Raw genomic sequence first — 24,196 nt, 5'->3', positions numbered from 1 at the left:
CCTGCTTCTCCACCCCTGCTGTTTGGTGAGCCCTTCCTGCCTGGAGCTGCGGGGGAGAGGCTTTCCCGCAGCACTGACCCCAGAGATCGGCCGCCAGCCTCTCCTCACTCGGGACACGGCAGGCGGCTGACGAGGTGCACGCGGCGCTGGGCGCACAGGCTCGGCGACACCTTGCAGGGCAGGAGCACGTGCAGCACGGCGCGGTGGCTGCGCAGGCACGCGGGCTCGCGTGGCCGCGCTAGGAACACCGGGCAGCGATACTGGGTGCTGGCGGCTGCCACAGGTTTCTCCCTGTGCACAGCTCTGATCCAGAGCGGGGGAAGCGGGCAGGGCTGGGCAGAGTCGGTGTCCTGCAGCGCAGCCGCCTGCGTGTCCCAGGCGCCGTTGTGCAGCTCCAGGCCCCCCAGCAGGAGCCCCGTCTCCGGAGGGGCGGCGGGCGGCAGCAGGCTGGGCAGCACCTGCAGGGCGAGGGCAGGGACAGGAGACGTGGCCTGGGCTCTGCCGCGGTGCCTGCGCCGGGAGCCGGCGCTACCTGCTGCTGCAGCTGGTACCGCTGCAGCTCCTGCTGCTCAGCCAGGGCCGCCTCCTGCAGCAGGGCCCGGGGCAGGCGGCGCGGGTGCAGGAAGGCAGAGAGGTGGTAGAGCAGCACGGGCCGCCCTCCCACGGCCTCCAGGTAGCCGCACAGCAGCTGGCAGCGGCTCTCCAGGCTTTGCAGCCACTGGCCCGGGGGGCGCGGGCCGGCGCGGGCCCAGCGCCGCCACGGCTGCGGCAGCCGGCCCTGGTGCAGCGCCCACAGGACGGCCGAGCAGCGGGGGGACGGGCAGCTGCCCCCCCTGAGCCGCTCCTGCATGCAGCTGAGGTCCCTTTCCAGCTGCTGCAGCAGTGCCAGGAAGCTGCCGCACTCCTGCAGCAGGAACTGGTGCAGCGGTCCAGGCCTGGGCTCCACCTCCCCGGCGGGGAGCCTCCTTCTGGCTCCTACCTCCCAGCCCTGCAGCTGCAGCGCCTGCTGCAGCCGCACGGTCAGCACTAGGCCCTGCTCTGCCAGCTGCCTCAGGGCCTCCTGTCGTGGGCAGGCCGGGGGCACCGGCGGCTGCCAGAGCTCCTGGCAGCGACGAAGGTCGCGGAGCAGCGCTCGGCTGCGGGCTGCCAGCGCCTCGTCCTGCAGGCCCTGCGCTGCGCCGCAGGAGGCTGCTGCCGCCGGGCTGGGGAGCTGCTCCATGCGCCGCTGGAGCTCCTCGCTCGCCTCCTCCTTGGGCACGCCTGGGGGCCGGGCGCAGCTCAGGGCCCTGGGCTCTCTGCACCCGCTGTCCCTCCGCAGCTTTCCCCGAACCCGCGCCGCGCGGCCGAGCTGCTCGGGGACAGCGCGTCCTCCCACCTGGGCGGCAGCAGCTCCGGAGAGCGGCCAGGAGGCTCTGGAGCCCAGGGCCGGACGGCAGCGGAGCTGCAGGCTCCAGGCACTCCCGGGCCAGGCTCTGCACTGCTGCTGCATCTCCTGCATCCAGGATGTGGCCGCCGTAGAGAACCGACCCTGGAGGGGCAGGGAGATGGGGCCCTGTCGCGTGAGCTCCTGCAGGCGCACGCGGTGCTGGGGGTTGGAGCGGGGAGCGCAGCAGCGTGTGGGTTAGCGGCGGCTGCAGGGCCCCTGGCTGTCGGGGCGCAGCATCCTGCCCCCGGGGAGCCCCAGGCGCTGCCCTACCTGCCAGCACCGCCAGCGCCTCGCCGGGGCTGGAGAGCTGCTGCGGGAGGCGCTGCCAGGCGCGCAGGGCGGCCTCCAGCTCGCGCTCGGTCCTGGGGAGGCAGCGGCGGCGCGGCGCGTTCAGGGCAGCCCGCGGCAGGCTGCCCGCGGCGCCGCATGCGCCCTGCTCACCAGGGGTAGCGCCCGGCCTGCAGGCGCCGGCCGTAGAGCTGGCGGTGCAGCAGCGCGGCGTGCAGCACCAGCAGCGCCAGGCTCTGCCCCTGCGGCCCCGGCCAGCTGGGCTGGCCCCGCAGCTGCGCGTGGCTCTGCAGCAGCAGTGCCTTCGGGTCCAGCGGGCTCTCGCAGAAGACGGCAGCTGCCTGCCGGCGCAGCAGGCCTGCAGGGCCAGGACGTTAGTCCTAGCCGGGCCTAGGCAGCAGCAGAGCTGCGGTGCCACCGGGGCCTCCAGTGCTCCCCCCTCTGCCCCTGCATCACCCTCGTGTTGGTGACCAGGCAGGCAGGACCCTTTGCACGATGCCCAGGAGGACAGGTGACTGTTGCAGAGCTAGGCCTGGCCCTGCCATGCCAGCTTCACACTCTGCATAGAAAGGCATCGCCGTGCCGGCGCCAGCGGCCACGGACCTGGCAAAGTGTGGGTGCTGCCAGCAGCAGCGATGAACCAGAGCCGGAACTTGGCGTGGATTTTGTGCTCCTCTTCGGGGCCTGAGAGCTGTGGTGCGAGGTCCTTGTCTGCAGGGAGGAGAAGCGAGGCTGCAGTGGCATGGGACAGCCGGGGTCCCGTGGGTGAGGAACACGGGACAGCCATGGGCGAGGGGGGGCATGTGCAGCGTCCTGCAGCGGGGCACCGTAACGGGGCCAGCCTGGGGGCCTCACCCTCCACGGCCGCGAGCGCGTGGCCCAGCACGGCCAGCAGCGCGGGCGGCCAGCACTGCTGCAGGTGGCAGTTGTCCAGCACCAGCCAGCGGCCTGTCCCGGCGCAGACGGGCAAGGCCGCGGTGACCTGCTGCGCGCTGCCTGGGCAGCCCAGCGCCACCACGGTGACCTCCTCCTCCTGCGGGGAGCGCGGGTGAGACCTGCAGGGCCGCGGCGATCCCGCCGCCCCGGCCGGCCCGGCGGGCGCGCTCACCGCACGCTGCTGCTGCGCCGCCAGCGCCCGGATCCAGTGCAGCGGGTGGGTGGCGGCGCCGCGGGGCGGCGCGAGCAGCAGCAGGGCCCTGCCCTGGCCGCGGTGGCAGAGCCGCGCCGCGTTGGTGCCGCCGTCGGCGCGGGGCCAGCCCAGCAGGCAGGCGGCCAGCTCCTCCAGCACGCGGCCCAGCTGCGCCGGGCGGAAGATGCGCCAGAGCACGGCGCGCTGGAAGAGGCCGAGGCGCGCGGGCGCCGGGCCCACCACGGTGGAGGGCAGGCGGAAGTACTCCTGCCACTGCGCCGCGCGCGCCGCCAGCGAGGCGCGCAGCCCCGCGAAGGGCGGCAGCCGCTCCAGCCGCCCGCACTCCCGCCAGGCCGCCCGCGGCACCCAGGCCGGCCGCGCCGCCTCCACCGGCCGCAGCAGCCGCCGCGCCGCCGGCGCCCGCAGCCCCCCGCAGAAGGCCAGCCACTCGAGGCTGCCCAGCTGCCCGCTGAGCCGCAGCGGCACCAGCGCGCCCAGCAGGGCCAGCAGCGGCCGGTGCCTCTCCTGCAGGCCGGCCTGCGCGTGCTCCAGGAACTGCTGCGTGACGGCCCGGCTGCTCTCGGCCAGCTGGGCCTCCTGCGGCTCCTGCCTGCCGGCCTCGGAGCGCCTCACGGAGAGCAGGGCCGCGCGCACGACGGCCAGGGAGGAGCGGGCGCAGCCGCGGTACAGCGGGTGCAGGCGGCAGAGCTGCTGCAGCGCCTCGTGCAGCCCGGCTCCCAGCCGCGCCAGCTGCTGGTAGCGGGCCTGCCGGTCCGCGTGCCGTGTCTGCAGGCCCAGCAGGTAGTCATGCTTGGTGCGCAGCGCCGAGAGCTGCATGTTGAGCATCTGCAGCATGGGCAGGAAGTTCTCCTCCTCCAGCAGCGGCCGTGGCGCCTGGGACACCAGCTCCAGCAGCGCCTCCTGCAACGGCAGCGCCAGCCTGGGCAGCGGGAGGCAGCGGCCGGGGCAGGGGAGCAAGGCGGCTGCAGAGCAGCTCACAGCACTGCCCGAGCGGCGGGAGGACACGGCAGGACTGATGTGGGGCACGTGCGTGCTGCTGCCCGCAGCCCTGTGCTCACCTCGGTGGCCTCCAGCTTGTCCTCCAGCTCGAAGACACTGAGCTGCATCATCTGCGCGCGAGCCTTGGCGTCGTGCTGCTCCATGTGCAGGATCTCCTGCAGCAGCAGGGCTTCGAAGTCCTCCTGGCTGAGGGTCAGGTCAATTACCTTCACCTGCTTGAGCACGTCCTGGTCGATCTCTGCAAGAAAGCAAACACGCGAGCTGGGCGCGTGGCTGCTGCCGCCGCCAGGGCCTGTCCGCAGGGTGCACGGCCGCACGGCCTCTTCGTGCGGGAGTCCTGTCTCCTGTCTTGGCTCCCGACTCAAAGCTACCAGATGAGCCATGACCGTGCTGGGCACACGTGGGCGCCAACGGGACAGAGGAGGCGACCCCAAAAGCCTGTGCCAACAGTGCAAGGTGCCGCGGCTCAGTCATAGGGAAATACAGTGAGCTTGGGTGGCCAGCAACTCATCCCAGGGGCAGCAGGAAAGGAGGAGGCACTAGGTAAAACTGAAAGGTTTAAAAAAACAAAACAACAACAACAACAAAAACAAGACAAAGTAATCTGACTCAAAAAACCTTAACGGTCAGGAGCTGAAGGGGAAGGAGCAGAGGGACATTTTCTGCTCTCCGTGACCCTCCAGGTAGACCAGCGGTGGGAGGGCTCGAGCGCTCACATTAGGAGGTCTGACAGCAGTTGTGTGCTCAGGCTGTTAGGTGGCAATTCCAGTGCAACATGTAAAGGCATTTTCCTGGAGATTCTGCTCGTTAGACCTTATTGCTCCCAGTCTACAAGTCAGGTAAATAACAACCTCCCTGTGCTATGTTCCTCAGCATAGCGGTAGTGACGATGGCCATCCCTCTGAGAACACCAAAATGTCCCGCCACAAGAAATTCAAGACCTCTCTAAACCCAGCTGTAAGGCAGCGGCCAACGGGCAGTAAAGGTAAGTCAGCACAAGCAAAGTTTAGTACTTTGAAAAAAATAGAAGTCTGTAAGTGCATGTCTGTTTGCATTATATATAGTCTTTTAAAGATGTAATAAGAGGCCCTCTGAGGGAAGAAAAATGGAGTAGATGGTTATAAAAGGCAACTAGAACAGGAAAGGCAGCTGCAGAGAAGGGCATGACCATATCTTTTAAGACACCGTGAGATGCAAGCCAAGGAGAGCAGTTAGCGCTTGCCTGCAGACATGCAGTGAAGACACGCAGACGGACACACAGTGTTCATGGGCTCCAAATCTGGATGCTCAAACTTCTACCCAGAGTGTACAGACACATATTAAAACCTAAAATGTGATTTTTGAGCCTCCCAATGCACGCGTCTGAATGACGGCCCGTCCCAGGGTATCGCCCCAGGGCTGGGCCCACGGCAGAACCGCGGGTCGGGCAGCGCCGACGCCGGCCCGTCCGGAGCCCTCTGCAAGGCGGCAGCTGAGCCGAGGGGAGGCGGGACACGCTGCGATACGGAGGACAAGGAGGAACAGAGAAATGCCAGGCAAGGAAACGGGATGTCCCCCCGGTGCCCTGGGCTGGCTCCCGAGTGCAGCATCACCAGCCAGTGCTCAACGAACTCAAGCCCTCGTGCAAGCTGCAGATGTATCATCAGCTGTGAACACAGCTCCCACCCAGCTCAGCACAGCAGAGAGCCACAATTTGGCAGTGATTTGCCAAACAAATCTGCCCAAATGCCTTTAGGATAAATTATTTTCCACAAATAATGTAAATCAGTGGGGCCCCTATTCAAGATTGTTCTGGATCATTCTACCTATTCAAAGATAGCTGCAAAACATCAGTGATGAAGGAGCAGAGTTCAAGACAAGCATCTCAGCGCTCTTCATAAGCAGAAAACCTGGTCTGAAGGGGCAGGAATCTGCTGTTGCTCTTAGCTGAATTTTCTGTGGTGACACTTACGGGCAAAACCAACTCTCCCGGTGGAGGCTGCTACAGGTTGCCAGGAGCTGGGCAAGGGCTCTGATTCCCCTCATTGGCTGCAGAAGCAGAGCGCTACCCTCTTCAGCAGCTCCTGTCAGAGTATGTGCTTATCTGGGTTATGCATGGTGTACCAAGCTGGACAGCTTTGCTTTTGAGTAAAGGTCTTGCTCTTCTACACGCTTCCTCGCAGAGAGCTGTCTCCAACAAGCAGTAAATACGTCTCCAAAGGATCTTACAAACAGACCCAAGCAGTGCGAGCTGTGATGCACGGGGGCACGGGGCAATGCAGAGACAGAGGAGCCCGTGCCGACAGCCAGGTCCTGACTACCAAGCACTGCATCAGCGCCGGGCTCAGCCCCGGTGGCACCAGGAACCGCATGCGACACGGCCGGTACTTGGCAAAGTCCTGCCAGGTGAGTGTCGCCTCCCGAGACAGAGCAGCACCCTCGCGAGAGCAGCCTCTGCGCTCTGGAGCTGCAGAGATGACAGCAACTGTGGGGGTTTGTTTCCTGCGTCACGGCCCGGGGCCGCGCTGCCAGCTCCTCGCATCGCTCTCCACGTGCGCGGCCACACGCTCCTGCCTTTTACATATCCTGACAAGCCTGCCAAGACGTTTGGTGTGTAATCTGATTAGGAGCAGTAAAGAGGTTTAAAATAAGTGCATACGTGTGGGGAAAATGACACAGTTGCCATTAAAGACACCAGTGTTTCTGTCAGCCTCAGCAGTGCAGAACCGCACTGCTGCCGCAGGTGTGAAGGCCACAGCCTCTCAGAAGTGCCAAATGAGTCAACCTGCAAAAACCTGCCTGCAATAGGTAGAAAAAAAAAAACTATATAATAATAGGAGGGCTCAGTCTGGAGCTGCTAGGTAGCCAAAAATAAACTACCACTGGTGTGCCTGGAACATTTCCATCCATAAATTTCAGCACAGAAGGTGCTAGAGACAAATCCTTCTTTTGAGCAAGAACATCTAACTACGGGGCTGCTGTGGGACCAGGACAGTGATCTGAGAACACCCTGATCTGAGCACTAGGCAGCAGAGCACAGTCTCGGCCAGCAACAGATGTCACTGGTACTGCAAAAAGGGGACCACAGTTAAAGAAGACTGCTCTAACCTTGATTAAGTGGGAATTTTTAGGCAGGAGAAAGTCAAACTTGGACGTATTCTTTTTTCCAGTTTCTGCTGCTTTTAGCAAACCAGGGAGGATCAGAATTTGAGGAGGATATTAAGCATTTGCCAAGAAGTGCCACTTTACAGTCATCAGCCCAAAGAAGTGACTTGTGTTGCCCAACACAAGAGCAGGCTAAGCGAGCCCAAAAGCACAACCGCTGCCCTGCTCTGCACGGACGCGGGCCAGATGGACGCGCCAACCCTGAGCTCCATGGACATGCAGGTGCCAAGAGGAGCGGACAGGAACGGAGCGCCGGTCTCTTCCAGCCAAGGTCAGAGCCTGCTCGGTTGGCCCAGCCACGGATGAGCCTTGTTGCTGCCCTCGGATCCCTTCCAGTTTCCAAGAGGGGCTGAACCTGCACAGCCAGGACAGGCAGTTGCGCCAGGAAGCTGGACCTTGACTTCACAGCGTCCCGTTTTGCCCTCCGGCACTCAGTTCCTGGCCACTCCTGGCTTTCTGAGCTGCCATTTGCACAGAAGGAACATTGTCCACTACAGCTCTAACTCCTGAGTGACAGCGGTCACACAGAGCTGGTCCCCTCATCCGCGGTCAGGCTTTATGTCCTATCGAGGTGCCTCCTTCCCATCCATTTATCCTGCATGACCCTGTGTTGCGCTGCTCTGCAGCAGTTCCTCGGTGCTGCTCTCCTAGACACTGCGCTCATCTACGCAGCAACATCCAACCTCGTCCGATCCCTTAAGACCACGCAGAGCAGCAGTGGCCTCCATGGGGTCCTGGTGGGACTCCGCTCGTGACCTGCTTCCCCTGAGAAAAGTGACCGGTCTCCCTTTGCTCAGTCGCCCACCAGGGCAGGGGCTGCTGCTCGTCCTCGGTGGCCTTTTCCGAGGGCCCTTGCCCAAACCCCGCAGCTCCCGCCCCGCGCGGGGCTCCTACCTTCTCGCAGGGCGCGCAGCGGCAGCGCGGTGCTCAGGCAGAGCTGCGCGGGGGGCAGCGCTCCCGTCTGCAGGAGCTGCAGCAGGGAGGGCCCGGACGGCCCCTTCTCCACGTCCAGCAGCAGCACCGGGGCGCCTGCGGAAGCAGAGACGCGGCGCCGTGTCCCGCTGTCCCCACGTGTGCCCTCCCTTGCAGACAGGAATCCCGCATCCCAACGCCCGGACACGGGCAGCCGGTGCCAGGCCCTCCCTGTGCTTGGTGGCTCCCGAGCCCCAGGACCTGCCACCTTCAGGCCATCTGCACAAGGCATTTCTGCGGTGGGGACCTGCCACGGCAGCGTCACCGAGGCAGGGACAGAGTCTTCTCACGTCCGAGCCTCAGTGCAAGCCCTGGACCATCTGCAGCCAGATGTGACCTAGCGGAGCCAGGCTCTAAGCACGGAGGAGGCAGCAGGTCCCAGGTGGCACTGGCTCATGACACTGCCCTTACCACTGCCAGCAGCAGCCAGGAGGCTCTGCTCCAGGTTGGGGTCTGCGGCTGACAGCACACGGAAGCTTTTCTGGCGCAGCTCCATCGTGCTCCTTGAGTCCGTGGCATCGAGGAGAAGGTCTGGTCCGAGGGAGGCCTGAGCTGCAAACAGAGAGGACTAGCTCTAGCCAGAGCCATCACGGGGTTCCTGAGCACGTCCTGGCACAGCAGAAGGATTATGGCCTCTGCTGGCCCAAGGTGTCCCGTTCCCTGCGCAGCAAAGACACTTTTAAAGCAATTCTGCTGTCCAGGTCATGGTGCCTGGAGGAAAATGTGACCACAGGGGCCTCCCAGGATTCTGCCCCAAAGCAGCCCTCTCGTATGGGAACGGCATCTTCACAGGGTGCCAACCCTCCCTGTCTAACCCACCACCTACCCGTGCCGACCCCGTCCTGCGTGACGAGCCAGGTGAGCGCCTGCTGGTCGGGATCGAGGAGCAGGGGCCAGAACCGCGCGCTGTGCTGCATGTGCGCGTGGAGCATCAGGGCTGCCTGGCGGCCGTCCGGGCTCTGCGGCTTGCCGGCCTGGTCCCAGGCGCGCTGCTCCCTGGCCGAGCTCAGCAGGGCCGGCAGGTCAAAATCGCATCGCACGGGCAGCAACACCGGATCATTGGAGGCTCGGCTGGGGCTCGGCAGCTCCTTTTCGATCAGCCTTTGCACATCGTCGGGCTCCAGGGTGCAGGGGCAGCCCGCGCACAGGTCCCGCCACTTCTCCAGCAGCTCCTGCCGCCGCCGAGGTGGGAAGGCCCCGAGGTAGGCGAGGGTTGCTGCACAAAGCACAGCATCCCCGGAGAGCGTAGTAAACCTCTGCTCCAGGAGCTGTTGAGAGACAGGGGCAGTTGGGCGGCCTCGGCCCCTTCCCACGTGTGTGCAGCCCCGCGAGGAGCCCATCCTGGGCCACCCGGCGGGCACAAAGCCCACGAAGAGAAAAGACCGAGGAGCGGGAGGAGGAGCAGCCCACGGAACCGGCAAAACCGCCTCGTCCTGGGAGGCTGCCGGCAGCGTCTGCCCGTGCAGGACGGGCCTCACCTCGGCCTCCGCGGTGTAGGTGACCACGTGCTCCGCGATGAAGGTCTCCAGGGCAGCAGCTGCCTCCTTCTCCTTCAGGCTGCGGGCCAGCTCGCGGAGCAGCAGCTTCTTGCTCTCCACGGCTTGCTTGAGCTTCACGGTCCAGCCCTGGCTGAGCTTCCTGAAGCGCGCGGCCTGCACGCGCTGGTCGTCCAGCCACCCCTTCTCGCTCTGGATTTGGAGCTGGCAGTGCTGCAGCTGCAGCACCGTGGGCTGCCAGATGGCCAGGGCCTGGCGGTACCGGTAGATAGCGCAGATCCACTGGCACAGGGCGGCAGCAGCGACGCTGACGTGGGCCAGGGAGGCGGCGCTGAGGCTGCCGCTCAGCATGGCGTGGTCCAGCACGTCCAACAGCTCCTTGGAGATCTTCTCCTTTGGGTAGGAGAGCAGCTCCTGTGGGGCAGACAGGAAGGGTTAAGGAAACCCTGTGACATGACGCTACACAGCCACAGACAACAAGGCTGTTAGCTGGATAAGCAAAGTAAGCAAGGTCAGATCTAACATCTCTGTGGGTTTGCACATCAAGCCATCAAGCGAGAAAAACCCACCAAATCAAGCCCTGAAAGTCCTGCTAGGGAAAGATGCCCACGAGTGTGTGGCCAGGGCACCTGAGCAGCACCAGTGCCTGTGTCCTGCACAAGGGGGACATCCCGCAGCTAAAGCACCTCTGGGATCTGTGGCCAAAGGCCCAGCCTGGGACATCCATCAGTGAAGATCTGGCTGGTACCACAGGAACAGCCAGCTGGGACAAAGCTGAGATGGGGCAGGACCTGCTAGAGAGCCAGGGTAGAACCCACATGAAGAGTCTGAGAAAAGGGGTACAAATCACAGCTAAGGAGCAGGGATAAATCTCAAGACATGAGCGTGGGCCATAAGGAAACAGCTGGTGCGGCAACAGAAGACCCTGGAAGAAAGGTCCTGGAAAAGACCGGAGGGACTGCTGCCGCAGGACAAGGCTTCAGAGGGAATCATTCCCAGCATCCGCCACAGCTCGATGCTTTCCATGCGACAAGAGGCAGAGCCAAGACAGTAAGGCCAAGTCTGAATGTGCTGCAGAGGTCCCCTCCTTCCCCAGGGAGGCAGAGCGCTCCTTTTCCGTATGTACATTTTGTACCTAGCCCCGGGAACGGGGAGAAAAATCACTTTGAGGGCCATCCAAGCTGCTCGTTATGGAGAGCCATGTGTTAATAAAACGAGCAGCTTGTCTACACAAAACGTTAGTAAAGGCAAAGACAAACCGCTGTCAGTGCCAAACGCTGCTCCGAGCAGCTATTCGCAATGCAAGTTTATGACTACTCGAAGGAAATGATAAACAAAACTAAAATAATTGCCTGAGCTGCCTCACTATTTGTCCGCGCTCCCTCTCACACACACAGATGTATTCCACTGGCTTCTCCCAAATCCCGCACAACCATGAGCAATACCACAAGGCAAAGAAATTATGGTGGCTCTCATAATCATATAATATGTCCGAAGAACGTAAAAGAGCTCTGGAGATAAGCAGGAGTCAAAAATCCAGGAAGTTTTCTGCAACTCTGAGATAAGAGCTAAGTTAAACTAATACTCCGTCATTAAGATTTAAGAAAATGCATCAAAGTTTACTTAATCATGGCCAGAACCAGCAACTGACGTCAAATGTATTTTAAGTTTATGTTCTCTTATTTTTGTTTTTCCTTTAGAACTGCTTCCAGTCTCTGCAGCATAAATTCCAAGCACTTGCCACACTGGGAGCATGCATGCTGTTTTCGTTTAAGCTCATCTTTTGTTTAGAGCAGATCCAGGCCAAACTGACAGCACCAAGTACCCTCCTTTTGCAAGCCGGGACGCTGGACACGTTTCTGCTGCAGGAACTGCCCCCTCTGCAGCAGAGGCTGCTCCGCTCCCGCCACGGGCGCCGTCCGGGCCCTCCGAGGAGGGGAGAGGGCTCCTGTCCAGGCTCCTGTCCAGGCTCCTGTCCGGGCTCCTCTCCCGGCTCCTCTCCGGGTTCCCTCCGGGCTCCTCTCTGAGCTCCTCTCCAGGCTCCTCTCCAAGCGCCTCTCCTCTCGCATGGTGAGGGGCAACCTCCAACTGGGGTGACTCCAGGCCAAGCCAATGTTGTGGACCCAAAGACTTAGATGTGCTCACTCTGCTGCAGGAGGTATTCGGTTTATCTTGTGCAAGGCAAAAAGGGAAGCATCTTTCTGCACATAACGGGCTGAGGCATTCGAGAGGAAATAAATCCCCTCTCGGCACAGCTGGGTTTCAGACCTGGGAACGGCCCGGCTTCCACTGAGGCTGCTTGGCAATTGCCCTGCTAGCTGGAGAGGAACCTGGTGGCCTTGAGCAGCTCTGCAGCGAAGCTGTCGTCGCGCTGCCGGCCCCGGGGCACAGGCCAGGGCTCTGCAAGGCGGCACGAGGCTCTGAGCAGCTCACAGCACGAGAGGACATCAGCGGCAGAGGTCTGTGCGCCGAGCCCGGGGCCAGGCTGTGCTGGTGGCCCCAGCACCTGCTCCTGCCTCCCCTTCTCCCATGCCCAGAGCTGCGAAGTCTGCCTGGACAAACTCGATTCCGAGGCCAGCATGGGGAGATGAGCAGGGATGATGCACATGGGCCATGGCACGGCTCTTCCTGGGTTCCTCTGTGTCTAGAGGTAGTCTGAGCCGGCTCTACTTGGAGAGCCATGTCCAATTCTGCTCCTCATGGACCATCGTGTCCAATCCTGCTCTTCATGGAGCATCGTGTCCGAGCCTGCTCTGCACCTGGGACCTGCCAGCCCGCGTCCCTCTGCACGTCCTGCCAGAGCCCCACACCTTGGTGTCCTTGCCAGCCTGCTTGCCCATGCTGAGATCAGCTCCAAAAACAACAGCAGAAGGTATTCTGAGCTGCGGTCCGAATTTTTCATGTTCAGTTTGCAATTTTGTTACCAGCTCACAATCAGGAATGTCAGTTTTTGCCTTCCTAGTACAAACTTGGACTCTGTCCAGGGCTAAGAGTAACTGCACCCAGCCCTAAACAGCATCAGACACTTTTTTTTTTTTTTAACTAACTGCAAGAATAAATCCTGATAAATTGATATTGAAATAAATTTGTTGGTTTTCTGCAGACTGAGTCAAATTTGGGACCCTCAGAAGCTGGTATGCATTTCCCACCAAGAGCTCTGTGAGGTCGAAGCCTAGTGAAGTCTTCTCCAGCAGGGACTAGGCAGCATCCTTTGACACAAGGTTGGTAACCGGCACAGCCCAACACCCCAGGAAAGGAGTCTACCCTGTAGCTCGCTTTTGCTGGGGGCTGGGCTTGCTGCCTAGTTAACCGTTTGCAGAAGGTTTAGCTCAAAGTGGGAAAGCATTCACTCTGAAAAACGGCTCTTTCCAGTGGTGGCCACCAACAGAACTAGAGGGAATGGCCACAAACTGAAGCACCAAAAGTTCCACAGGAACTTAAGGAAAAATTTTTTAACAGTGAGAGTGCCAGAGCCCTGGAACAGGCTGCCCAGAGAGGTTGTGGAGTCTCCTTCTCTGGAGATCTTCAAACCCGCTTGGACGCAGCCCTGTGCCACGTGCTCTGGGTGACCCTGTGTGTGCAGGGGTTGGACTGGATGATCCCTAGAGGTCCCTCCCACCTTCACCATTCCATGATCCTATGATTCTATGACCCTAGGATGGAGCCACCGTCTTCTATCTGCAGCCTCTGCAGCTACTGCTCTTCTCAGTCTATAGACTCCACAGGCCACCCTCCAGTTGATGAACATGTGCAGACTTCTTTTGGAAGACATTCCACCCTGTTGCAGTCACCTTGGTTTGCACTGATTTCCTCTAAGCCCAATGACCCCTTTGGAAGCCACAGCGGTTGATACTTTCTGGCAGGGCCACAGAGAGGAAACCCAGAAACTCTTGAAACCAAAGGACTCATGTCTATAAAGAAGTTAGAGCTGCTGAAAAGCGTGTGAAGCTCTGATCTATGGTTGGAGGCACCAGGGAAAACCCAGCAAAACCTGTAATGGGAGAAAACCCTCCAACTCTTCCTGGGGAGAATTCCAGGTCCCACACACAGCAGGAACAGCCGCTGCTTCGCTCTGTGCGGTGGAGGTGCAAACAGCTCCTCACCTGGTAGAAGGTCTCCTGGCCCAGGAGCTGCCGGGCGCTCTCCCAGCCCGGCTCCCTCTGGAACATGCGGCACAGGACGTCGGTGACGCGGACGAGCGGCTCCGGGGGCGCGCGGTAGCTGCGCAGCTCCTCGATGTGGTTCAGCGTCAGCTCGGCGCGCGCAGCCTGGTAGTCCGTGGTCATCTGGGGAAGAGGATCCCGGTGAGCCCATCAGCCCGGGTGCCAGCGCGGCCCTGCAGCCTCCCCGCGCTGCTGCGGCGAGGCCGGGCGGCCGCGGGTACCTGCTTCAGCGCAGCCTCCTTGGTGTGCATGAGCGCGTCCAGCTCCCGCGCCAGGCCCTCCATGCGGGCCCTGTGGTCCTGGCAGTCCTGCTCCTCCTGCGCCAGGACTGCTTTCTTGTACCCCGCGCACTGCCGGTACCAGCCCAGGCTCTGCGGAGGGAGGGCAGCGGCCGAGGCCTCGCGGCGGCCCCACGGACACGCGGCGCCGGAGGAGCCGCTGACCCCTCCAGCTGCACGTACCACCCCAGGGAGCCGAACCTGCACGTCGCTGCCCATCTCACCAACTCTGCCACCACAATAACTAACTACGGAAAACACCTCAGCGCTGCGCAGCGACGTGAGATGTGGTGCAGCTTGGCATGATACCCCTGCCCGAAAAGCAGCTTTTTTCTTAAGATGTCTGAGCTACACGCAGGATTCAGTGACAGGTTAAATAGGAATTAGATGTTTTAGATTAGTTTTTCCCTTCAATCCCTGTTTTTTTTTTTCTCTCTCTTTGTACAGATATGGTTCATGTATGTACATTACTGCTGCCACAACCAGCATGATGCTACAGAGCTCATTTACTGCAGAGCTCCACGTGTCAGAAGTAACATCAGAGAAGAGTGCATAAATGAGCACGTTTCTGTCACAGTAAATGGGAAACGCAGGCAGACTGGTGCACGACAGCACTGGAGGCAGCAGGGAGGACCAAGCAGCCTTCCGAGCCCCCAGTTCTGCCAGAACTGGCACCAGGGCAGGGAGCCGCAGAAACTCCCTGCACTGCACCAGGGACCCAGCTGATCACCACGAAGAGCTCTTGCCTTCATCACCACCCCGCAGCGCTCCCTGGGGACACTGGGGACAGCACAGGACCCCAGAGTGACCCGGGGAGCCACCCCAACGCAAGGTGCCCTATAGCTGCACCCTAGGGCACAGGGGCCAGCCCTGGTCTTCAGGGGTGATTTCTTCTTCCCAGTTGATTTCTTGTCCCACAGAACTCTCAGTGTCATCCCAGATCACTGATTGTAAAAGGAATCATGCACGGGCGCTCCCTGGCAGCGTCCCAGCACAGTGACAGGACCCCAGGGTGCCTCTCCTGGCTCTTCCCCGCTCTGCAGCGCTGTGTACGAGTCACCTGCTCACCTCCTTGAGCCTGATCAGCTCCCTCTGCACTTCTGCAATGTGCTGGCTGCATATTTCCTGCTTCTGACTCACTTCCTTCATCTTGGCTAAAGCTTGCTTCACCCTGTCCCAAGGGAAGAGGAGCAAAGAGAACAGCTGTCCCCTTGCAATACGGGACAATATGGCTCCAATGAGCAGATCCATCAGCAATTCCCGGATGGTAACAGGTCTGGGAATGCCCAAGCCAGTGACAGGTGTCTGACTCCACAAGCACCTTGGGGGCTCCTTCCCCAGAGGACTCAGCCCCTTCTGTTGCATTTGCTGGTGTTGAAGAGGTAGAAGGAGACGGTAGGAGGCAGGGAATTATCATTCCCAGTCAACATGGTTTCTGTGTGCCCAGGTGAAGAGGAATGTGGAGCAACTACTATGGCACCTGACCCCATCACAGGACTCACAGGACTGACGGCAGACACACGCATGAGACACAGGCACCGGTCTGAGCGTACCGAGGCGCAGGCTCTGTCCTGCAGCCAGGGCGCAAGGCTCAGGGAGGAAGAAGAGCTACAGAATGAGGAGCAAGGCCAGCACAAGCATAAATGGGTGGTAGTGCAATAAGCAGGGAAGGGGCAGGCAGCCCCTCGGGGTCAGAGCAGAACGGCTTGGACAAGCGGTGGGGACACGAGCTCTGGGCTGGGCAGGGGACCGGCCCATTGACGGGGGTGCGCGGGGACGCGCCGGGTGTCACTGCCAGCAGCAGAGGGTCCTCCTGGCCCCACCGCCTGTCGCTTCATGCATGGTGAATGGGGGTTTGCTCAGGGGCACAGGATGGTTGTGATCGGATCTGGGGCTGGAGGGTGTCTGTTCACCGATCCATCTGCTGACGAAACCTCCTATGGAACTGCGCCGACACCAGGAGGAAGATGTCAAGGAAATCCAGGAAGGTCTTCGGTGTGACGAGGGGTACATCAGACACCAGATATTCCGCATAGCATCTGGCAGAGCAGTGAATTGAGGCCATGACGGAGGCGATGTTAACGAGGGAGTTCTCCAGGTCGCGCAGCGATCCTGCGGATGACACAAGCAAGGACGGGTAAGCAGGTGCGTGCAGCGCTGTTGGTTCCAAGACAGAACTGCACAAACTGACTGCCTGGACCCCTCCTGCCGCGGCTGGGACGCCGGGGCTTTGCCGTGCCCTGCAGAGCGGCAGGCGCCTCACCCTGGCGCTGCAGGGGCTGCTGGCTGAGCGCGTCCTCCAGGCGCTGCGCTGCCAGTTGCTGCAGCGTCGTGTGGCTCCAGGGCCGGTACAGCTCCGTGCTGCTCGACATGCTCAACACAGCCCACGCCGTGGCCGCAGGTAAGCCAAAGGGCTGCCAGCTCTGCAGCTGCTCGCTGCGACCATCCAGCAGCAACAGCACGTGCAGATTGCTCTTCACGAGCTGGTGGAACCTGGAGGATGGATCACGCCGCAGGAGTGACACAGGGCAGTGAGGCTCTCGCGTGAGACCGAGCCGGGGCAGCCCACCCCTCGCCCGGGCATGGCCCCCCGGAGCCGGGCGGCACCGCGTGCCTCCGTCCAGCGCACCGGGATCCCGCTGAGGCAGCAGGGACCCCACCGGCAAAGCGGAGCCCCGTCCGCCCGTCTGCGTGTCCCCTACCTTCCTACAACCACGTCGGACCGCGGCGCCTTCCTCGTGCCCTGGCTCTCCTGCAGCAGCGCCGTTACGATCGCCACCATGTCCTCCGGGCTGTGCAGGTCGGGGTAGGTGCCCTCTCTCATCAGCATCAGCACCTTCTGCACGGTGCCCAGGCTGACGCCCTGGTGCACCAGCAACACGGTGTGCCTGCCCTGGACCCCGGCCTCCCAGCAGGCTTTCCTCACCAGCTCCCTCACTGCTGCTTCCTCCGCTTGTCTAGTCAGCTCGAAGAGCTGGGTACCCATGACATGGGCTGCCAGTGCCACCAGGGACCTCCTCCCGGTGCAAAGGTGGAAGGAAATTAGGGCACCGTGCCTCTGCGGACCCGAGAGCACGCGCAGCAGGCGCGCAAAGTGCTCGGTGACCTCCCTGCCCAGCATGAAGTCCTTGGGGAGGATGGCGCTGAGCTGCTGCTGGAAGGTGTCCCACTGCCTCTCCTGGTACAGGCTCGGGGTGTCCCGGCTGCAGGAGGCCAACGCAGGGAGTCTGCTGAAGAGGATGTCCCGCAGGTCCTCCCCGGGCAGGAGCAGCAGGTGGGGTGGCAGCAGGGGCCGGGCAGTGTCTCTCCTCGTGCAGCGCCTGAACTGGCTTTTCGGAATGTTGGTTCTGTGGTTGCAGCTGTGCTGGTCCACGGCCAGCTGTGCAGCAGGAGCATTGCCATCCATCTCAGACACATCAGGCGCCAGCAGCCCCAGGATCGACCCTTGGAAAGTAGAGAAGTTTTCTGGGTGGAGAGCCAGGGCTGGGGCCTGCTCGACGGGGTCCCAGTCATCGTCCAGGCACTCAGAGTCGCTGCTGCTCTCAGAGCCGGGCTCCTCCTCGCTCTCAGGCTGGGTGTCCTCCTCAACGTCTGCGTCCCCACGTGCTTCACCACCACCAGCACCCTTGATGCTGTCGCCCTGGGACCAGCCCCCCTTGCCAAGGCGGCTCTTCAGGAGGTGCCGCTCGGAGCAGAACGTGTTCTTGGCCACATCCAGCACCAGCTGCCTGCACTGCTGCTGCTCCTGTGCTGATGCCAGCGGGTCGCAGAACGTGCGCAGCGCCTCATGCAGCCAGAGGCGGACGACGACCCGTGTGCTCAACACCATGCTGAAGTTCACGTCCGGTGAGCCGCTCGTTGCGGCCGCGGTACCGCTGGGGCCTTCCAAAGGGCTGGTGAGATGAATCCTGGGGCCGGGCTGCAGCATCAACATGCTCTTGAGGACCTTCTCTACGTGGTGGAAAGAGAAATGCGAGGGGCAGCGGGCAGGCGCAGCACAGAACCTCGACCGCACAGCCTCGTACAAGTCCACGGTGGCCTCGACCAAGGTGGTGGCCAACTCGTGCTGCCTGCAGAGAAGGGGGAACTTCTCCAGCCAGCCCTGCAGAGGAACCGTGTGGCAGCCGAGCAGGGACTCCTTGGTGACAGCGGGCAGCGAGAGGACACTGAAGAGCCTAACGAGGCGAGGGGAGAGAGGGTGCGAATCGGCTACCGGGGCAGCCACTGTGACGAGGTAGTTTATCTGTGCAGAACACAGATGTAGGAGCTCCAGGCTTGTGGTGCTGTAGACCTCTTGGTGGGACAGGGCTTGACGCAACGTCTCAGCTACAGGATGACTTGCCCGTTCGGGATCTGCGGGGGAGATAGATAACGCCATCGTACCAAAACACGTTACCCCTGCTGCAAACACCCATGTAGACGAGGCTCTAAAAAGGGTATAGGAACGGGCCTAAGGAGAACAACGAGGCTGAATTCACACATGTCCTTTAACATCTACCTATGGTGGGGCCTCCCAGAGCCAGTCCCAGCTGAGCCCGGGGGCAGCCTGTGGCTTGGCCAGGCTCCAGTGAAGGGTTGTCACCCTGGCAGGGCACTGGTCACCAAACGAGCTGACCAACCAGCAGGGTTAAAATAAACAAAAGGAAACTTTTGATTTGTTTTGTTTGGTTTTTAACAGCACCCAGTTAACTCACAAAGTGGAACCCACTCCTATAAGACTAAGTGGAAGCAAAAAGTATTAATCTGATACAAAAAATAACTAGACAAATACATGGGAAAATGGCCATTAAAGGGTAACAGCAATCAAAGGCAAAAAAAATCTGGCTAATAATATTGCTCAGCCTCAATTTTCTGAAGCTCAGGAGAGTACGCAGGATACGCGTCAATGTCTATTTCCTTGTTTTTATATATATATGTTTTTCTGGGTAACTGATGCTTGCGTCTGAGCTAGGACACGGTGCAAGATGGACCCAGAGCTGTACAGCCATTCTGCTGCCAGCTGCAAGACCTTCCCCAAGGCAAATCCGTGTGTCCAAATCCAATGACTGACATTTCCAGGCCTGCTCCGCACAGCCCGGGCCGGGCAGGTGGGATGGACACAGCGGGGACGGCTCCGTGGAGCAGCCCTGGGGTCCCTGTGGACGGGCAGGGTCCGAGGGCACCAGCGCGGCGGCCGCCTCCCGGGTCAGGGGGTTCTGTCACCCCCAGCCCCGCTGCCCGCAGCTCCTGCGTGTCCGGGGTAGCGGCCGGCTCCCCCGCGCGTCCCTCTGCGCCGCGCGCCACGCGTCGGGGCTCAGCGTGTGCCACCCCACCGCAGGCTGCAGCACCATCTCCACGCAGGGCTGCAGGAGCCCAGAGGCTGCTGCATCCCCTCCATGCACTGCATGGGCCCTGCCTCGAGCCCGGTGGGCGCTCAGGTGCCTCGGGCAGCCCCGAGTGCCACCGCGTCCCCAGGAGGAGCCGTGCCCGCCGTGCCCAGGAGCGGCTCACCGAACGCCGCCGCGTGCAGGTCCTCCAGGAGCAGGAGGCAGCTGCTCCGGACGCCCCGGGAGATGGAGGCGCGATGCTGGCCCAGCCGGGGCGCCTGCCCCGGGATCCTGCTCTCCAGCAGCTGCCGGAGGTGGCCGGCGCCGAGCAGCGGCGACACCGCGGTGCGCTGGAAGGGGTGCACGGGCGCCACGAGCGTCTCCACGAAGGCCGACTTGCCGCAGCCGGGCTCGCCGGCCAGCAGCACGGGCTGCTGCGAGCCCAGCAGCAGGTCCACCGCGTAGAGGAGCCGCTCGTACTGCGGGGAGGCAGAGCACGAGAGCGCCCGGGACACGCGGACCGAGGGCCCGGAGCCTCCCGCCGCGCTGCCCGCGGTGAACGCTGCCGGGACGGCCCTACGCAGGCCTACGTAGGGACGGCATGGCCCTACAGACACCTCCTCACAGCGCGACCCCGGGGATATCCAGGATTCGGGCACGTCTGGGACTAACCGGGGAGACCGCGCCGTGGCCCTGGGAGGACTCGCGGGGCGCACGGGACGCACGGGCCGCCGGGCTGTACCTGCGGCAGCACGCAGAAGGACACGGGGATCCCCTTGACCCTGCTGTGCAGGTAGCTCCCGTCGAAGGGTCTCAGGGTCCCGTCGGCAGGATGCGGGTAGAGGTCGAAGGCGGAGCACGCCGGCGGCAGCTCGACGCGGTGCCGGCTGCTGTGCAGCGCCCGGCGGGCGAAGCGCTCGAAGAGCTCCCGGTACCTGCGGGGAGAGGCGGGCGCGGAGCTGAGCAGCAGCTGCTCCCCACCTTTCTGCTCCCCACCTCTTGGCAGACCCAGCTCAGGCCAGGCCTGAACGCGAAGTCCCGACACCCATCTCCTCCCCTGACACCCATCTCCTCCCCTTCTCCCCCATGCAAACCCTGCATGGCTGCAGAGCAGGGACCGGCCTGGAGCGCCAACAAGAGCTGTCCCAGCCATGGCCACTGCGCTGCGGCGGCGGCGGCCACGGGCAGGGAGCCCACGGGGCCAAGGGCCAGAACCGCTCCAGGGGACACGAGGGACCACGTCCCCCCAGCGCACTGCAGTGGTCACCCGCGTCGTACCTCGGTTGCAGGTGGCCTCCAAAGCCCCAGACATAGGCAACCACAAAGATGCTCTGAGCAAGCTGATGGTGATGGGCAGGGACAGAGTCATCCAAAAGCTGGCATGAAAAGTCATCCCCAACTAGAGAGCAGGTGCTGGCTCGCACTGGAAGAGAAGGAGAAACCACAGGAGAGACGCTGGCGCGGCAGAGGGATGGCACACGCTGACGGCTCCCTGCATTGCTCCTGGGGCCTTCCCTGCCCCAGTGACACGAGGGACACGCATCCAAACGGGCATTCCCAGGGGAGGGACCCTGCCACCTTGGAGAGAGGCTGGGACGCTCACGCCAGGGCTTGAGCTCGTGTCCTGAGCAGACTAGAGGACCCAAACACTTGGTGCCCAAAGGCTGGTACCGAGTGACACGGGGACACTCCCTGCTTCTCCTCGTGCCAGGGCTGCCCTTACCAGGCAGACTATCCATCCTGAGCTCCCCGTCCCGCCGGAGAAGCTGGTCTAGCAAGGCCTTCAGGATCCTGGTAAAGGCTGACACCTCCGCCATGCCATGAGCCACCGTCCTGCGCAGCTCGGTGTGCGCGTGCAGCGCCGAGCCGCAGCTCCGCTGCAGGAAGGCGAGCGTGGACGGGAAGACGTCCTCGGCGAGGCCGCGCAGCGCGGCGACGCTGCGCCGGGCCACGCTGTACAGGCTGCTGACGGGGGCCAGCGCGGAGGCCAGCAGCGCCTGCCAGAGCCCCGAGCCGCCGCAGCGCACCAGGGCGCAGCGCGTCAGCACGGCCGGCGACGCGTCCGAGAGCTCGGGCAGCTCCAAGAGGAGCCGCGCGCTCGCGGGGCGCCGCAGCAGCCGCCCGTCGGGGAGGCTCAGAGCCCCCTCGCTGCCCAGCAGGGACGACGCCGCCTCCAGCCACTCGGAGCCGGTGGCGCCGTCCAGCACCAGCCACTGCTGCGCGCCCGCCGCCGCCGCCGCGGCCTCCAGCTGCTGCAGCGCCCGGGGGAAGGCGCCGTCCCGCCAGGCGCCGTCCGCGTGGCCGCCCAGCAGCTCGGCCGTGCTCAGGCTGCCGGGGCAGAGGCAGAGCGCGCTCACGGGCAGGAACGCGCGGCCCTCGCCCGCGCGCGGCCGGCTCGCCCGCGGCGCCGGCTGGCTCAGCAGCCGCGCCAGGGTCCTCCAGGCCGTGGTCTTGCCGCTGCCCGCCGGCCCCAGCAGCAGCACCGCCGGCGACGCCAGCAGCGCCCGGTGCAGATCATGCACCACGGCCGCCAGCGCAGGGTCTGCACTGAGCCCGTCCTCCTGCAGCTGGGCGGCCGCAGCCCCCAGCAGCTCCGCTGGCTCCGGCTCCTCGTGCAGCTGCGAGCAGGAGGCCGGGAAGATTCCCCGGAGCAGCTCCCACCCGCTGCTGCCGCCAGCGCTCGCGTGGCCACCAAGGAGAGGGGAGAAGCTGAGGGCTTGCACGAGGGCCTGTTCCTCAGTGAGGTGCTTGAGGACGGGGAGCGGGAAGGGCCCCGCGGCCTCCGGCGCTGCCCCGACGCTGCTCCGCGACAGGAGCTCGGCGGCGGTGCCGACCGCGCGCTGCAGCAGCGCCAGGCGCCCGGCGCGCGGCCCCGCGGCCCCCGTCTCCTGCAGCCGCAGGAGGGCGGCCAGCTTGTCCGCCAGGCGCGCGGCCTCCTGGAAGCCCGCGGCCAGCAGGGAGGCCTCGAGCGCGCGGCCCGGCTCCGGGGCCAGCACGGCCACGGGGCGCACGGCCAGCTGCAGCTGCTCGGGCAGGCGCCGCATGGTGGCCAGGCAGCCGAAGGTCTCCGTGACGCCGACGAGGCTGCCCTCGAGGAGGATCTTGCCCAGCTCCTGCGGCTGCGGCGCCCCGGCCTCCTCTCCGTCCCCGTCGCGGGGGCCGCGCTCGGCCGGCAGCGCCGCGCAGGCGGCCTGCACGTCGGCCAGGAGCCGGCCGAGCCCCGACAGCGTGCCGGCCGCCAGCCGCTCCACGGCCTCCAGCAGCAGCCAGGCCCCGGCGCGCGCGGCGCCGCGCAGGAGGCGGCGCAGGCAGCGCAGCTCCGTGTGCGCGGAGCAGTGCAGCACCACGAGGTGCCGGCCCAGCGCGCGCGACAGCCCCTGCACCGTCGCGCTCTTCCCGGCGCCGCAGCGGCCCAGGGCGCCGGCGCAGCGGAAGTCCTGGAGCGCCAGGAGCAGCCCCAGCGCGCTGCGCTCCAGCTGCGGGCTGCCCACGGGGCGGGCGCCGGGCCCCACGTACTCGTAGCCGTAGGGCACGCGGGCGCCCAGGATCTCTGCCCAGCAGCCGGGGGGGCCGGTGGCCCACGCGGCCGTCCCGGCCCGCTCCGGGTGCAGCGTGACGCGGAACTTGAGCAGCGCGGCCCACTCGAAGGCGGCGGGCGAGCGGACCCTGCGCTGCAGCAGGCGCGCCAGCACGTCGCGCTGGTACGTGGCGCTGGCGAGCAGGGCGCTGAGCAGCGCGGCGCGGCGCGCACCGCCGGGCTGCCCCGCGCGGGCGCTGCGCACGCGCGCGGCCAGGGCCTCCACGCGCAGCTGGTGCCGCAGCGCGAGCGCGGGCCGGGGCTGCGCGTCGAGGAGCTGCTCCTGCAGCTCGCGGCACCACAGGGCCTCGTGCGCCAGCAGCACGCACTGCGCGGGGAACGCGCCCGCCAGCCGCCCCCAGTGCTCGCCCAGCAGCCGCAGCGGGAGCCGGCGCCGGCCCGCGCGCTGCTCCACGCACTGGTCGAGCAGCGGGCGCAGCGCCAGGCTCTCCGCCATGCACTGCTGCAGCAGCCTGGACAGCGCGTCCCTCATGCAGCGCTCCAGGGCGCAGAGCCAGCCCTCGAGCCCGGGCTCCAGCTGCAGCGGGGGCTCCACGGGCACCGTCTCCCCGCTGGCGCCCACCAGCGCGTTGACCTGTGCCAGCGGCTGCAGGGTGAGGAGCTCGGCGCGGTTGGCGACGGGCGCCTTGCAGAACGCGAGGCCGCGCACGCCGGGGAAGCAGCGGCGGGCCCAGGTGGTCACCGCGGCCGGCTCGGGGGCTGACGCCATCACGGCCACCACCTCGGCGTCGCTGAGGAAGAAGAGGCGGGGGAAGCCGCAGCGCGCGGCGTCCAGAACGTGCTGCAGCGCGCGGACGGCCGCCTGCAGCTCCCGCGCGCCCTCGCGCAGCCGGGCGAGCAGCGCGGCGCCCACGAACTGGCTCTCCCGTCGAGACGTGGGCGCAGGCATCACGCTGGAGAGCACCGAGGGGTCCCTGTACGTCACCTGCATGAGCTCCCGGAACCGGCTGTCCTGCTGCTGGAACAGGCGGTCCTGGGGCAGGGGAGACCCAGCGTGAGACCGCGAGGAGCAGGGAACAGCAGAGGCTGCTCTGAGAGCAGAGGAGAGGAGGAGGAGCGGATCTGGAAGAACCGCTCTGCTCCGATTCGGAACAACTGCCCGGTACGTGACAGCTAACGCAACGCAAGGAGACTCCACGGGTTGAGGCGTGTTGTGCAGAAGAAGGAAAATCACCCGCGTTGGAAATGAATGTCCTATTGGAGGACACCTGCCTTGGGACTGGAACGCATGTAGGGAAGGGAACCTCTTAGCCCTGCTGGGGTGCAGAAATGGAAGCAGGAGGAGACCGCCCAGGCCAGGGCTAGCGAGCGGAGAAGAGAGCAGGTCGTGTACACAGGGCACCGCACGCGCGCGGGACGGGAGGACAAGGCGGGCG

At 63.9% G+C, this 24,196-nt stretch overlaps 1 protein-coding gene across 1 annotated transcript in view; it reads right to left on the bottom strand.

Annotated features, from left to right (window-relative positions):
• Positions 1 to 104: 104 nt before the first annotated feature.
• DNHD1 (dynein heavy chain domain 1) overlaps positions 105 to 24,196 on the bottom strand; it is a 41,296-nt gene continuing 17,204 nt past the window's right edge. The window contains exons 20-42 of the mRNA XM_088538771.1: positions 23,009 to 23,793; positions 20,946 to 22,933; positions 19,965 to 20,080; positions 19,407 to 19,701; positions 16,619 to 18,269; positions 16,180 to 16,409; positions 15,830 to 16,028; positions 14,985 to 15,087; positions 13,860 to 14,009; positions 13,579 to 13,761; positions 9,458 to 9,889; positions 8,806 to 9,247; positions 8,391 to 8,531; positions 7,902 to 8,198; positions 3,923 to 4,101; positions 2,823 to 3,764; positions 2,570 to 2,744; positions 2,318 to 2,425; positions 1,868 to 2,072; positions 1,697 to 1,788; positions 1,376 to 1,528; positions 567 to 1,260; positions 105 to 528 (exon numbers count right to left, since the gene is read on the bottom strand). Of these exons, the coding sequence (XP_088394897.1) occupies positions 105 to 528; positions 567 to 1,260; positions 1,376 to 1,528; positions 1,697 to 1,788; positions 1,868 to 2,072; positions 2,318 to 2,425; positions 2,570 to 2,744; positions 2,823 to 3,764; positions 3,923 to 4,101; positions 7,902 to 8,198; positions 8,391 to 8,531; positions 8,806 to 9,247; positions 9,458 to 9,889; positions 13,579 to 13,761; positions 13,860 to 14,009; positions 14,985 to 15,087; positions 15,830 to 16,028; positions 16,180 to 16,409; positions 16,619 to 18,269; positions 19,407 to 19,701; positions 19,965 to 20,080; positions 20,946 to 22,933; positions 23,009 to 23,793 (9,984 nt within the window). The remainder of the gene's footprint in view (positions 529 to 566; positions 1,261 to 1,375; positions 1,529 to 1,696; positions 1,789 to 1,867; positions 2,073 to 2,317; positions 2,426 to 2,569; positions 2,745 to 2,822; positions 3,765 to 3,922; positions 4,102 to 7,901; positions 8,199 to 8,390; positions 8,532 to 8,805; positions 9,248 to 9,457; positions 9,890 to 13,578; positions 13,762 to 13,859; positions 14,010 to 14,984; positions 15,088 to 15,829; positions 16,029 to 16,179; positions 16,410 to 16,618; positions 18,270 to 19,406; positions 19,702 to 19,964; positions 20,081 to 20,945; positions 22,934 to 23,008; positions 23,794 to 24,196) is intronic.

This window comes from Tinamus guttatus, unplaced genomic scaffold, assembly GCF_059628265.1.
Source record: "Tinamus guttatus ecotype Peru unplaced genomic scaffold, ASM5962826v1 Tinamus_guttatus_pri_ptg001164l, whole genome shotgun sequence".
In the NCBI taxonomy this organism is placed as follows: Eukaryota; Metazoa; Chordata; class Aves; order Tinamiformes; family Tinamidae; genus Tinamus; species Tinamus guttatus.
This window is presented reverse-complemented; position numbering and strand designations above follow the sequence as displayed.